Genomic DNA, 14,111 nt, shown 5'->3' on the forward strand with positions numbered 1-14,111 from the left:
GAAAAAGTACTAAATATGCAGTTCTCCAAGAAAAAGATTGAAATGTGTGTTTTCAGCACACCTTTATATTAGTAGAACTGTATTTTCCCACTGGATCTCCCAGTGAATTCTCCTACTCTCCACTTAAAACGGAAAAGTATCTTCCCAAGCAGGTGTACATTTATTGTTTATCTATCTGTGAGATAAGAGTTTGATGGGTCAGCATTTCCATGTCTTCATATTGTTCACCTTATTGTGCACCAATCCCCTTTCGTGCTGTTACCTTCTAGTTTTGTCTGTGTACTTGAAATTATTTTTCGTTTTAATGAGTTCTGTAATTTCTTTCCTTTATATACTGCTTCTAACAAAACATTTATATTGGGAAAAGAAACTAATTAACAGCATTTAAAAATGTTTTTAAAATAATATAAAATGCTATACCTGCTCTTCTACCAGGAGAAACATGGAAATAACTTGCCCACAGACCCCCAATTGCTTTCCACCCCACTCCTCAGTATATGTACGAGTCCAGTGCCTGTTAGCTCTGTCCTTCTATATGTACCTGTATCCACAGACTACCCGTCTTCAGCCAAAGTGGTAGTGATGAGAATTTCAGATGTAGCCCTTCTTTAGCGTATTATCTTGCTTATGCACTTTCCGTCTGTCTTCCCACCAAACCCAAAACATGGATACACAGGCTCATATCTGCTCCAAGCTCCTTCATTCCAGCTTTTCATACCACTAGCTCCTCTCAAGTTTAAAAATATGGTCTTTGTTGTTGTTCTGTTCCTTTGAACCCCACCCCTCAGACAATCCTGACATCTTAAACCACTGCAAGGCTACCACTATATCTGCTCTAGCCAAACCCTTGCCAAAGCTGCTTTTCTCTGTTTCCCTTCAATCTTAAAAAAGAAAGGAAGGGTCACTATTTATCTAAAATTATGCAAAGAGGCAGCTGTTGGACCCAGATGAATTCAAAGTCTAATAAAAGGTTCACAAGTCCCTCATAAAGGGAGAGTTCATCTAGCCTTAGTGGAGTATAAATGTAGAACAATTTTGAAAAATGAAAGCAGTTCTGTAGTTGTGGAAAAAAAAATGCTTTTCCTCAAAACAATGAAAATGTGGATTCAAGGTCTTAGTGGATGTGTTGAACGTTTGGGCTTGTTGGTTGTTTTGCTAGTTGATTATTATTTTTTTTATTATTTTTCTTTCTTGTTGAGAACTGGTTTGCCTGTAACTAAGCTTAATCACATCAGGAATACGAAGAGAGCGATTAATGATGCTCCAGGCTCCATATGAGGTAGTGCAGAAGTAGGAGACAAGCATATAATTTTTATTCTAGAAAGGTGATTTGAGAACATGTTCATTCATGTCAAAAAGCAGAACAGTGGCCACTAAGCTATACAAGCCTCAGTGTCCTGCAGGTAAAGCAACTGCTTCAGATAATTCCTTGGATTTTAGTTGACTGTTGCCATAAGGAACACGTTAATTTCTCATGCAGAAAACAGGATTTACTATCATTTCACTAGATTCTTGCAGAGAAGGGTACCCCTTTACGATGAAAGCAGCTGGAAACATCTTGCCTTGTGGTTCCTTCCTCTCTCATTTATAAGCTGATCTGTTAAAATATCTGCTGGTCATCAAAACTGGAAGCGCGTTTTGAAGCATACTAGCCTGGAATTACTATTAAACTTGTGGATGCTAAGTGCAAATGATATATTTTTAGAACATAGCTAACTAGAAATGCTCTAGACATCAGACCATATCTAGCAGTTTTTCCACACTTGTCTTATTTCTCCACAGAGTATGTATTCTGTCAGTATTACTGAAGTGAGAGAGTGCATTCAGATACTAATTTATTCCTATTTTTTGTGATTGAAATATTAGTGAGTAACTAGTCTTAGCCTGGCTTTGGACTTCCCCCAGATGACCTGTCTCTGATACTTGGAACCTCTCTTTTTTCAGCAAAGATTTTAACTAATGTGTTATTTGTGTTTCCAGATAGTTAAAGACTAGGAGTAACCAGTTTGGGGTTTGCTTCTTTCTTTTCGGTCATGCTTCTACAGAAAATCACCAATATATGGTTTTCCTCCCATTTTTTTCAGTCCAGGTGAGAGTTCTTATTTAGTTCAGCCAGAATTTAATTTTTAAAACAGCAAAATTATTTTTTTCAGCACAGAATGCTGGCAGACTATATGGCTGCTTTTCCATTTCCTGATCAAGCATTTTGTACTTCACCTGTCAAGGTATGGGTAAAGAAATCACATCTCCCTTTCCAGAAGTCTGTATACTGAGATTTCTAGAATTTTTTCATTAAAAGGACTCATAATAATAAAGAAAAGTATGCTTACATCTGATGATAATAATAAAGAAAAAACATTCTGGAATGATGTCATGAAGGACTTAAACCTGCTTAACCGTGTGTTTGAGGTAAAAGGCAGCTACTTAACTACTTTTCTGCATATGAGGTAGCTGCCTTAAATACATAAAGTAGGCAAAACATAGACTTTGTTTACATTGGCATTTTGTCCCAGTTACAGCAACTAAAGACCAACAAGTTGCTTCAGTGAAATTAGTATAAACTCTCAGTATAATCAAGTTTAAAGTACACTCTAACAAGTCACAGCTGTGAAGCAAACTGTCATCTTTTCTGTGGTAGCAACTGAAACCAGTAGAGGCTTAAGTTGTCCTTAGAGTCTCAAATTTTTTCTATGATCTTTACTATACACTGATTGAATGCTGAGCAAAGAAGAGGCAGGAGTGTTATTGTCTTATGTGAGTTCATCTGGTCATTGATTCATTGTATAAAAGAAAAATAGTTTCCTTTATAAGCTGTAGTTTCAAAATTGCAGTTCATCCCTGAAGTCTGGTTAGTTTCTTTAATCTTTTAAAAGTGTTCATGTGAACAAGTATGTATGTGTAAGAACTCTCTGACATTGCCGTACTTCAGCAGTTAAAAAAGTTGCAGACAAGATGTTTCTGCTAAGCTGCACTTGAGCTTGAAATCATGAAAAGATTCTGACAGGAAATATAGATTGACTAGAAAACTCAGCTACTTAAAGAGGCAGAGATGTGAGTTATGGCAAATTACTGACTGAGCATAAATTACACTGCTAATGTAATAATAAAATATCTTTATAATTGTCTACTCATCTGTCTTGATTCTGTTGTTCTTGCTGTTCCCTCAAAAACCATGTAATCCTTTTCATTCTTTGGTAACATCATCAGCATTCTTAACTGAGGCATAATTTTTTCTTCCAGGAAAAGACTATTAATCATTCTTGAATCTGGATTTTTTTTTCCTTGCTACTCCTTAGTATCAGTAAAAGGAGTCCAGTAAGAACCTCAATTTTAGTCATATCTTGTGTTATAGAGCAGAATAACAGATGGAAGTGATTTTACAGACATTGCTTGTCAGAAGTAGTTCTTTGTGACATAAGAATGCCTTATACACGTCATGAGTTTTATTCACTGCTGATGGAACTGCTGCTGAGTAACAAAAAGCCCTGAGAATCCAAGTTTCTGAGTCAATCTCTTAGTCTCTGTACATTTACTTTTCACAGCCTCAGAAATGTTATTTTATTTCTATCATGCTTTTGCTGAGGTTTGTAGATACAGCTTTAATTTGCAATTTGACTCTACATTGATATTTATATTCTTGAAAAGAACAGTCTAATATCAAAACCTTTCACCAAAGACTCTGTACGTGAAGATACAAAGGAAATGCATGCACAGCCTATGCATAATGCACACAAGCCCTTTACCTTTCTGTACCACAGAATGGTGCAGGTACATCAGAAGAGGGGGTATGGGAGAAACAGATTAACCTAAATTTATAGGATAAGAGTTAGGATAGTGCTTGGAAAGTGGTAGTACTCTTTAAGGTTAAAATAAACTCTCCTATACTCTAGGTAAGTGCTTTACACAATCAACTAAGATATCAAAGGGATTACCTTTTTTTTTTTTTCTTTCTCTTGTAACCAGAAGGAACTCTAGAAACAGAGGGATGCCTTTGAGGATTTTAATACAGCCAACAGGCAATTTGGGAATCTTCTGTGCAAAATACTGTGTCAATAGGAACTTGATGCATTAGAGGAATTAGATGAAAATCCTGAAGACTGTACTTTTTAAAAAAGAGTCCAAGTTACACAAATGGATTTGAACTAGACTCTTATCTCTCCTTGTGTATCAAAGTTCAGCAATAACCTGAAGTTAGTAGAATTGCTTACTCCTTACTTAGCTTTTCAAGAATCCCTGTTCGAAATTTTAGAAGTCAGGAAGGATGTATCTAGATGTACCCTGAGAGGTTCAAGACTCTTCTCACCTGCCAACTAGCTACTACCAAATCCAGCTAAAGTTCTCCCCTTCATTTTCAAGTTTTTGTTCTTTTTCTTTTTTCAGATCTGCTGTCTCTTTTACTGATTTTTTTTCTACTTCTTCCATTTCATCTTTCCTCTGAACTCTCAAATGAAGTGTGCTCTAGTTTTAATCCACACCCATAAGGAACTCGCAGCCTCCCAGATTCCAAGTCTTTTCTGCATTTTTCATATTGACTTAACTCTCCTTGTTTTATCTTATGAAAGATAAGTCTTATGAAAGACTTCCTGATCCAGCATGTGGTCCAGAAATAAACTGTCTTGAGTGTCATTGAAGAAGTTTTAATGTGGATGATACCCAGACTCAAACATGTATAGGCTGGGTACAGTCAGTTATGTATTCCTGTGGATGTATTTCTAAATCTATGTGTTACCATGTCTGCAGAAATTATTAATTAATCAGAGGTGGAAATGTAGTAAAGCTGTTTGGCCATGATTCTATGATGATACAGCATACTGAAAGTAGCACTGTAGCTGAAAGTTCACAGCTACATAAACATCTGGATTTAAAAGAGAAATTAAGTTTTGGGTTTTTTTTTGTAAGACACAGTTTCACCACCTTCATTAGGGTGTCACTGATGTTTCAGTATTGCTTTTAATCTGTTTTATCTCTTTCTGCTCCAGGAGGTTTATATTCTTGTTTTGATTAGATGCTATGATCCTATGATAATGACAACCACAGAGATGCATGTTGTCAAAGGTGAATTAAGTGTAGCATGTTATGACCTCATCTGGTTCTAGAAAGGTCTCCATCCTGTTTTTGCAAATGAATTTGTCTTGTGGAACCTCCTATCTCCACCTTATAAAATCTCACAAGCTTTATGCAAATTTATTATTTTTTTTCTTTCCCTTGTTGGTCTTTTTTCATTATGGTAATGTTGATACTAAGGAAACGATTTATGTAGACTTCAAGGATAGTAGAGGGAATTCACAATGAGTCCTTGGTTTTACAGTATTGCAACAGTTCTTCTAAGGGAGCATTAATTTTGAGAAGGATGTTCAGATTTTCTCTTTCCTGTAAACGGTGAGATCAAATTCTCCTTGAAAATTTTTGCAGCACTGTGAATACTCTGTCTTCATTAATGTTACTACTGATTTGCTCTGCTGTAAGGGTCAAGAATACCAGCAAATGTAGTTTTAATGATGTTTTGCCTATACTTGTTTTTTAGTAACTTTTCTTAGTTTTAATTCCTTTGGAATTAATTTTAGTGTTTTAGGAGGAGGACAGGGAGTGAGTGGGTTGTGGTTTTTTTCCACAATAGTGAAAAAAATGGAAAAAAGTTTTACGAGTTGAAGTGGTGGCACTTTGAGGCCACATTGCCCAAGGCTAGCATGAAGTCATTTTAGTTGGCTAGCATCAGCTCCCTGTAATGTGACAAGAAGCATGACAGAAAAAAGAAATGAGGTCAGAACTTCTTTGCAAGCAACTTTATTATATTTTCCAAAAGCTGCGGTGGCCCCAGAGGCCTGTTAGCACAATTTAGAATGTCCGTTGATCCGCTTTGCCTTGCACCTGGAGATGAAGCATTCAACAGATTTGCGATCAGAAGGCGGCAGGGGCAGGTTCAAAGCTGTAGTCTCAAAGTCAGTTTTGCTGCCTCAGCCAGATTCAGAGCATCTGTCAATGTATCCTAATGTATGATAAATTCATATCTTTGCTATAGAAATATGATTAAGAAACATAATTTCAAAATTTTCATGACACTAATGTCATACTCATTTGAGCACACAGTCTGTCAAAATTTGACTGGATATAGTCCTTTAGTATAGCCGAGTCTATCCCAAAATTTTCTGACAGCTGCTTGAATTGGCCAGGATATCAGGTTTTCTTCTATGGAGGAATTTGGCTCATTTTTTTTCATTTCTTAACATAGTATTTTTAGCTCATTTTAAGACTCTTTTAATCCAACTTTCATTTTCACAGGATGTGCTAGGTATTTCTTTGATGGCATTTTAATATACTGAGGACCAGGAAAAACTGTAAATCCCGTCCTATAATTACTTCTATAATGCTGGTATTTTCTCCCAGTATTCATACACAATTTTAGATCTTCAATTTGAGTTTCCCACTCCAGCAAAAATTATGTATTGATACCCAAGTGTGGATTTGTGGGTCTTCAGACAGTAGTGTGGCTGTCTCGTAATTATTTTTATTAACTTGCATGGTTTTATTTTTATGTTTTTACAAAAGCTAGTGACTACATTTTCTGATTATCATATGCAGTAATGATACAATTCTTCTCTTCTTCACCCCCTAGTTCAATCTTAAAAAAATTAATCTCAGTTTTCATGAGATTAGACCAGCATTATAAGTTATTAAAGCTGCCTGTTTTATTTATCACATTTAACTACAGAAATTTAATTATGCCGTAAAACAGAAACATAGAACATAATCTGAAGAACTTCAAGAAAATGAAGTATATCAGTAACCTAAAATGTGTGTTCAATACTGAGTGATATAAAAAACAGAACAGTGAAACCTCATGTCTTCATTTTTGTCATTATTTTCATCTGGAAATGAACTCGCTTACACAGACCTTAAAGAATGGCTGTGATTCTTTCTAAAATATTTATGCCTAGGAATGAAAAAAAGAAGAAAAAGTAAAAACCTCTTTACATTAAACTGTGAGATGTTTTATTTTTAATGACAAAAAAAACAAAAAAAAAAACAAACCACGAAAAACCCACATACAGGTGTATATACATATATCCATACATATAGATCATCTGTCACATTCTTCACCATATAGGCTACCTACCAGTTACAGAACAGAAATTAATGCACGTTTTGCTATTGGGAATTGCATCTGAATTGCTACACTAAACTGACAGTCTAGAAAAAAAATTCTGATTTTATTGGAAGATATTATTGTCTTCATCAGAGTTTGTTTTGAGTGTTTCAATTACAGCTTTCAAGTCCTATGTTTGTAACAAGAAAGAATAATTTAACTTGAATGAACAGCGTGGGCCAAGCGGACACTAGCAGGATCAGACTAAATGGGGTATTATTGTTGCTGCTGTAAGTCAAAATAATTTATTGCAATGTTTGAAAGCTATTAATGTGACTTTTTAAAACTTTCTTCAGCATCTTATTGGCAGTCCAAATATTTGACAATCTCTACAAAGAATTTTTCTTTATAACTAATGTACAGGCAGGTGTAATCCAAATATTCTTAAAATGTCATGTGACACCAAAAGTCAACATAAGGAAGATACAATTCTCTGGGAAATTGCCCCAGAACTGCGTTCTCCTTGCACTGAAAATGTATTTATGCTTTTCTCCCCTCCATATCCTGTTGAGTTTCGGGTGACATTTTGAACTAACAGGTTTACCAGCTCCCAATTTCGCTACAAATAAATAAAAAAATCACTGCCCTAATATGTGAGTCCTGACTTGGTAAAACTCCAGAATAATTATTTTTCTGTTGTCTTGTCACTGGTAGAGATGAAGTGAAGCCAATTGGTTGCATAAGGTGACAGCACATCTGATTAAGTATTTCTGTGAGAACCTAACACATCACTGTATTCTGTACTATATCTAAAGAGAGTCAGGGAAGATGGATCCATACAAGCCCTACTCAAGACTATGAAGGAGAATTGATCAACTGTAGGGAAAAACTTCTTGCTGCTTTTAGCCAGCTTACTCACACTACAGGCAGTTAGAATATTTCAGGCATAGTGTGTTACACATGCACTGAGCTCTCATTCGAGTATAGGGAAAAATGTCCTAATGGGCAAAAGAAAAGAAATGGCCTTTCACCAAAACTGGAAGGCTCCAGAAAGGGTAGGAATATTTGTACCATTCCTTTTAATTTATTTGCCCTAATTGTAATAATTAATGATTCTCATGTGACAAGTTTATATCTTTTATACATTATTTTGTCCTTTGCCTACAAATATCTTTTGGACCACCAAGCATCTGTGCTGTACAGGAAATCTTTACTGGGTCAGTCACAGCTCTTAACATATCTTTTATTCAATGCAATTAATAGCTCAGAAATTATTAATCCACTGTAAGGCCATTGATATGAAGGTAGCTTGCAGTTCTCCATTCCTTACTGCACTAGTAAACAGTACTGTGACCTTCTATCACTGAAAGATGATTTTAAAAAGTAATTTCAAACTTAGCTGCTTTGTTAGTCAACTACTTTTTTGTTTTTAAATGAACGTCACTACTTTAAAATCAAAACTAAATTCTTGTACAGAAATATTAGCAATATCAACAATTTATAGCAGGACCATTATGAAAGAACATTCCAAATTCTTTTCTGGTTAAAGGATTTTCAACAAGAAGAATACCTAATACTGTTGTTGACTTTTTTTTTTTTTTTTTTTAAGTATTGAGGAATTGTTGATCTCTCTCTTTTAGAGACTGTAGGTTAAACTGTAGCTTTTCTTGGAAATAATCCCCATTGTACATCAGGGTTTTTTTCGGAACCTAGAACAAGGAATGCATTCTTCCCGTATACTGTTTTTGTATCTTTAATTAAATTTAGTCAATATGGATCAAAATGAAACTGCAAACTCTTTTCTTAAAGCTCAAAATTACTTCAATGTTTGCAGAATAAGAACTTGTCTGTGAACCAATAGGTGATCATACAATAAAGTAGAACTTAGGCCTTGTCCTTTAGCTAAATGTGATATACATTCTGGGGAGTATATAAAGGTCCATGTTTATTTCAAGCTTTTGCTTTGGAAACCAGTACCTTAATAACAACTCACATGCCTTAAAACAGCTTTAAGCATCTATAATAGGAAGTTATTATCTGTATTCAGAGTATTATCCACAATATAACCCATAAGCCAATTAATGACATACAACTTAAGAAACTTCCTGCTAGAGCTTATCTACTAACAATAAAGCACCTAATAACTTGAAGGCATCATAGAGAAAAAACACTCAAAGGCATTTTCACCTTATTCAGCTTCTAAAGATCTTGATTATTTTACTGTTGTCTCTTAAGGAAGCAATATTTTGAATCAATTTATACCTTTATTCTTCACTTTATTCTGAGCATTATCTTTAACTCACTCCTGCACAGTGCCAAGAGACTGCCATTTTGAAGAAAAGGGTTTAAGGTTTGGCATCTTGGGATCAAGCAATTTTATCCAACACCAAATGTCTGCTTTTTTTAAATACCAGTATACAACTTAAGGATGAAAGCATCACTTCATTTCTGAGCCATGTTATGAGTGTAAAATATATCTGTGATTTTCTTTGCAAGAGCAAAGGCAAAAATTCATTGTCAAGCAAGATTTCCCTGAAGAATGTCAAAGTTGAGGAGATCGGAAGGTCTCCTATTAGGAAATAAAATTTACTGTCCTGCCAGTTTTATTCCTACCGGCTATGTGAAGATAGTTGTTGCTTTGTGACAGGATAGTGAAATGTAGTGAAATGTGATTGTTTATTTTTTTTTAACTAATGGGAAAAGAGATACAATTTTCAGAAAAACTTTAATAGTTATATTTTGTTTGGAAAAAAAACCACAACATTGCATTTTTATCTTTTAATTTTGGCACCATATGAAAAAGAATACTAAGTTATTAAGACATAGGAAAGTTCTTTGAAGATAAAAATGTTTGATGGTGTTCAGAGAGCTGGGCATGGACATCTCAATCCTATTTGAATTTGTGGAGAAAGTTTCTTGACTTCACAGGGGTTTTTTTAAAGTTAAACTAATCAATTTTGGGGATTGAATCTTGTGCATATCAGTGTAAATATTAGATCTCTATCAATCTCTTTGCAGGTATGTTGAACTACAAGATTAAATGAATGTGTAGATGTTCTTGAACTTTAATCTTTAAAAATTCATATCAGAAACAATATTCAGAGTGTCTTTGTTTATTAAAAGATAGGAGAAACAGGCTTTGTTCCCTCTGTGGGATTTATCTGTGTATCAACAGCTCCAAATGTATAATGTCTTACTCTTGAGCTTTAATATTTGGCAACTGCGATGAGTGCTTCATCACAGTAACATAGTCTGTGGGACTGGAGAGTGCAGCAGTGCTTTCTTACTCATTATTTCTAATATTGACTTTAACAGTTAACAATTCCCTTGATGCTAATTGATGCTCTTGCATCCATGGCACAGATTTCAGTGTTATCCATGCTGCAATACCTATTGTTTTTACCCCAAATGTTTGTTTCCACTTTGTGGTTTTGTTAAGTTTATTTTTTATTCCATCTTAGGGATTTTCCTTCTGCTATCTAAAAGTACTCTTTGACCTTAAAGGATAACTTCTGAAATTGCTTTTGCAATTTATTCTACTTGAAGAGCTGCCCACTAAGTAGTCTGTTAGCCCAGATTTTCTCTGTTTATTTCATCACTTTTTTAATGGTGTAACTGCTCTTGTGTGTCTCATATTTTTGGGCAATATCATTTTGACTTTGAGCAAGAAAGCTCCCCCATTTCTCTGCAGATCAGAAGCTGGACCTGTCTGTAATACTGATACTGCAAAAGATAAAATTTCACCAGAACTTCCAAGTATAGGAATTATTGAACAGAAGGTGAACAAATACCTCCCAAAACATAGATGTCATTATGCCATTTTACCTTTTCTCTCTTCTGATTTTAGTTCAGTTAAGCTTCACCCAAGCCGAACTTTTCAAGTACTTTATCAAGCACACTCAAGAAAGTAAATTTGCCGTTCTGCCTCTGTTGAAAGTAAAGCATGGAAATAAATACTGCCAGTCTATTGCTGTGTCCATTTCTTCCAGAAGCCTGTGGAATAGTGAGGCGACCAAATAGAAGTCCATTTTATTCTAAGTGAGAGATAAAAATTATTGTAGGCTGTGCCTTAAAAACAAAACAAACAAAAAACTCCAACAACAACAAATCAACCAAAAACCAACCAACCAAACCCCAGTGATACAGAGTCTGACCAAAGGTTCATCTAGCCCATCATCCTGCTCTTCCTGACAGTGGCCAAAAGCAGATACCTAGCAAATTGTCAGAAAAGAGTAAGCATAGCATATGATATTTCTTTAGACTTCTGGTCTTCTAAGAGTTTGTAATTCAGAGACTGCTTAAAGCAGAGTTGGTGACTTCTTTGAAATACCAATTAATGTCTTTCTCTTCTCTTAAATGATTTGAACTTCTGATTTGTGAGTTCTGTCGGCTTGCATTGATTCATCTTGAAGATACTAGCACTGAAGGTATCAGAGTAGAGGAATATGTCTGTCCCTGAACTGTTTACAGTCTGGCATATTAGCATAAGCCGGTATTGATTTCAGCTTGTATCAATATGCCAGGCTGTAAATCGTGACAGCTGAGGTCTGATTCATAATTCCTTTTGGCTATGGAGCTATAACATCTATATGGAATCATCTAACAGGAATCATCAGCCAGAGTATTAGCTTAAATAAATACGGAATTAGATAGTCAACTCTATAGACTGTATAAACAGAGTCAGCTCTACTAGTGGCAGGAGGACAGGTTTGTAATCGTCAAGTCAGCAGAGGAGTATTTGGGACAAAGTACTGACCCTTCAGAAGCAAGTGAAAAGTCTGTCACTAATTTCAGTTAAATCTCTCTTCACCCAGTAATCGTGATGTGTATAAATAAAATGAGGGCTTTCAGATGATAAGCTGTTTGCTGCGACATGTACTTTATTTCATACATAAAGACAGAGAAATAGAAATATAAGAACAACTGAAAATGGTATTTGAGATGGTGTCAAACAGAAGGAACAAGGAGGGGAAAATGTTGGGTCTTGAAAAATAGGGTATCCCAGCTTCTCTGAAAATCTCAAAGTATCTCTGAATTAGATCTGACAAGGTATATAGTAATCTTCCAACATCCACTGTGGGGAAAAAAAATGAGGAAGATAGTATCTGTATTACCTCTTCTGGAGAGTCAGGGAGAATGAGGCATATTGTTACCAGATCAGTATGTGTTCTTTTAAATCCTATTGGTGTGTCAGTCTTTTATTCTTTGAAGCGGTTCCAATTTATTCTGTTATTGTTTCCAAGTTGTATGTGAGATCTAATATGGGGTTTACATGTGTACTTAATGAAAAAGCTTGGACCAGGCAAGAGAAAGTAATGATGGTCACCATGGAATTATCTTAAAGTGTGACAATTTTCCACATTCACATGGCCTCATAAGTTGATGTGGTTATGTATTAAGTTGGATATTTTACTCTGTATCAAATTTATGACAAAAATTATATCCTGTACAATGTTGGGCTTGCTACTCTTATAATTTCTAAGTCCATGGTAAGAAGTTTTAGGAGGTATTAAGCAACCTTTACACTACTGTTTACTTTGAGTGAATTCCAGGAGAAAAAGTCAGCCACATCAAGAGCTCTCATTAATTTTTCATAAGAAGTATAACACTTGCCTTCTTCAGCTGGTAACTGCTAACTGTTACTACAGATTTTAACTGTAAATACAGATATTATAAGCAATTCTTAAGGATGCAAACTTGTAAGCCCCAGGTTTTTATTTTCTTCTTTGCCTTTTCGTCTCCTACAGTGCTGGCCGTGGGCTGTATGGAATTGATAGCATGCCAGACCTGCGTAGAAAGAAATCTTTTCCCATTGTTCGAGATGTGGTAAGTAACTTCCGATGCCACGAAACCGTGGACTCATTTTTCAGTTGTCTAGATCTTTCTTGTAATTACTTTCGTGCATGTGAGTGATAGTTTGTCAACAATTGTTTTATGGAAAAAAGGTATCTTGAGCGAATGGATTGAGGCCAGTGAAAGTCAATTATGCAATTGTTATAATGTACTAGATAAGTCGGAATATTTCATCAAATATTTAGATATTGCTTGTGGAATCCAGTAATGTGCTTTTCATGCAGTAATAAACTACTCATTTTCACGTTGAATTGGCTTACGAAGAGAGCTGTTATTGAGTGCTTGGGATACTGATTGACTTGATTTATTATGATACTGAAAGAGGAAGAAAGTTCCTTTTAGAAAGCAACCCTGTTTCAGTATGAGTGTTTTAAAGATGCATGCATACTTTTGGTACAAGATGAAGCGTGTTATTTTAACAGTCATTGTAGACAATAATCCAGATAAATATTTCAGAAAGGTGAAAAGAATAGCAGTTCCTTTGATATTTATTCTGACTTTCAGTCTAAACAAGATTAAGTAGAATCTCTCTGCTCTGAGGAATTTTAAGTACTATTCAGATTTCTCTTTTTGTTTTTCTGAAGTATAGAATCCATAATTCAATAAAATATGTATTTAGTCTCCGGTGGTGGTGAGCCCCAAAACCAATTTCTCATTGTAAACCAACAATGGGGAGTCAGCCAAAGGAAACAATTACTATAGTTGTCTTTAAAAGATCAGTCTTTGCCAAGTTATTGCTCAATGTATCCTCAGCTACTCTGTTCAGTGATTTACAGTGATTTACCATACTGTCTGAACGGTCACAGAGAGAAAGCATAGCAATCATTTTAGAGTAGAATTCCTTCTGAAATCAATGATAAGTTGCAATTTATGACATAGTAGAGCCTGGATTCATTGAAACCATCTTTTTGACAGTAGGCACTCCACTGTAAGTTGTGTTATGTATAACTTACAGCTGCATTATGACACTTTTATGCATATTAAATAGCATTATATAATTGTTGGAACTCTTTACAGACAGGTATTGCTCAGAACAAGACATCAGAATCTTAATAGTAACTATTAGTTACTAATAGTAACTATTAGTTTTGAAAAACATAACTATCAAAGTGAAACAAAAAAGAAACTGTCCAGTCATTGAAGGATAACTCCTCTTGAAGTAATTGTACCTTTA

The 14,111-nt window shown here is 35.1% G+C and overlaps 1 protein-coding gene across 1 annotated transcript in view; it reads left to right on the forward strand.

The window, feature by feature from the left end:
- The window catches only part of UNC13C (unc-13 homolog C), a 155,548-nt gene that overhangs the window by 22,612 nt on the left and 118,825 nt on the right, over window positions 1-14,111 (forward strand). The window contains 1 exon segment of the mRNA XM_086620088.1: window positions 12,832-12,910. Within this exon segment, the coding sequence (XP_086476214.1) occupies window positions 12,832-12,910 (79 nt within the window).

Source organism: Tauraco erythrolophus, chromosome 14, assembly GCF_009769465.1.
Source record: "Tauraco erythrolophus isolate bTauEry1 chromosome 14, bTauEry1.pri, whole genome shotgun sequence".
Classification (NCBI taxonomy): Eukaryota; Metazoa; Chordata; class Aves; order Musophagiformes; family Musophagidae; genus Tauraco; species Tauraco erythrolophus.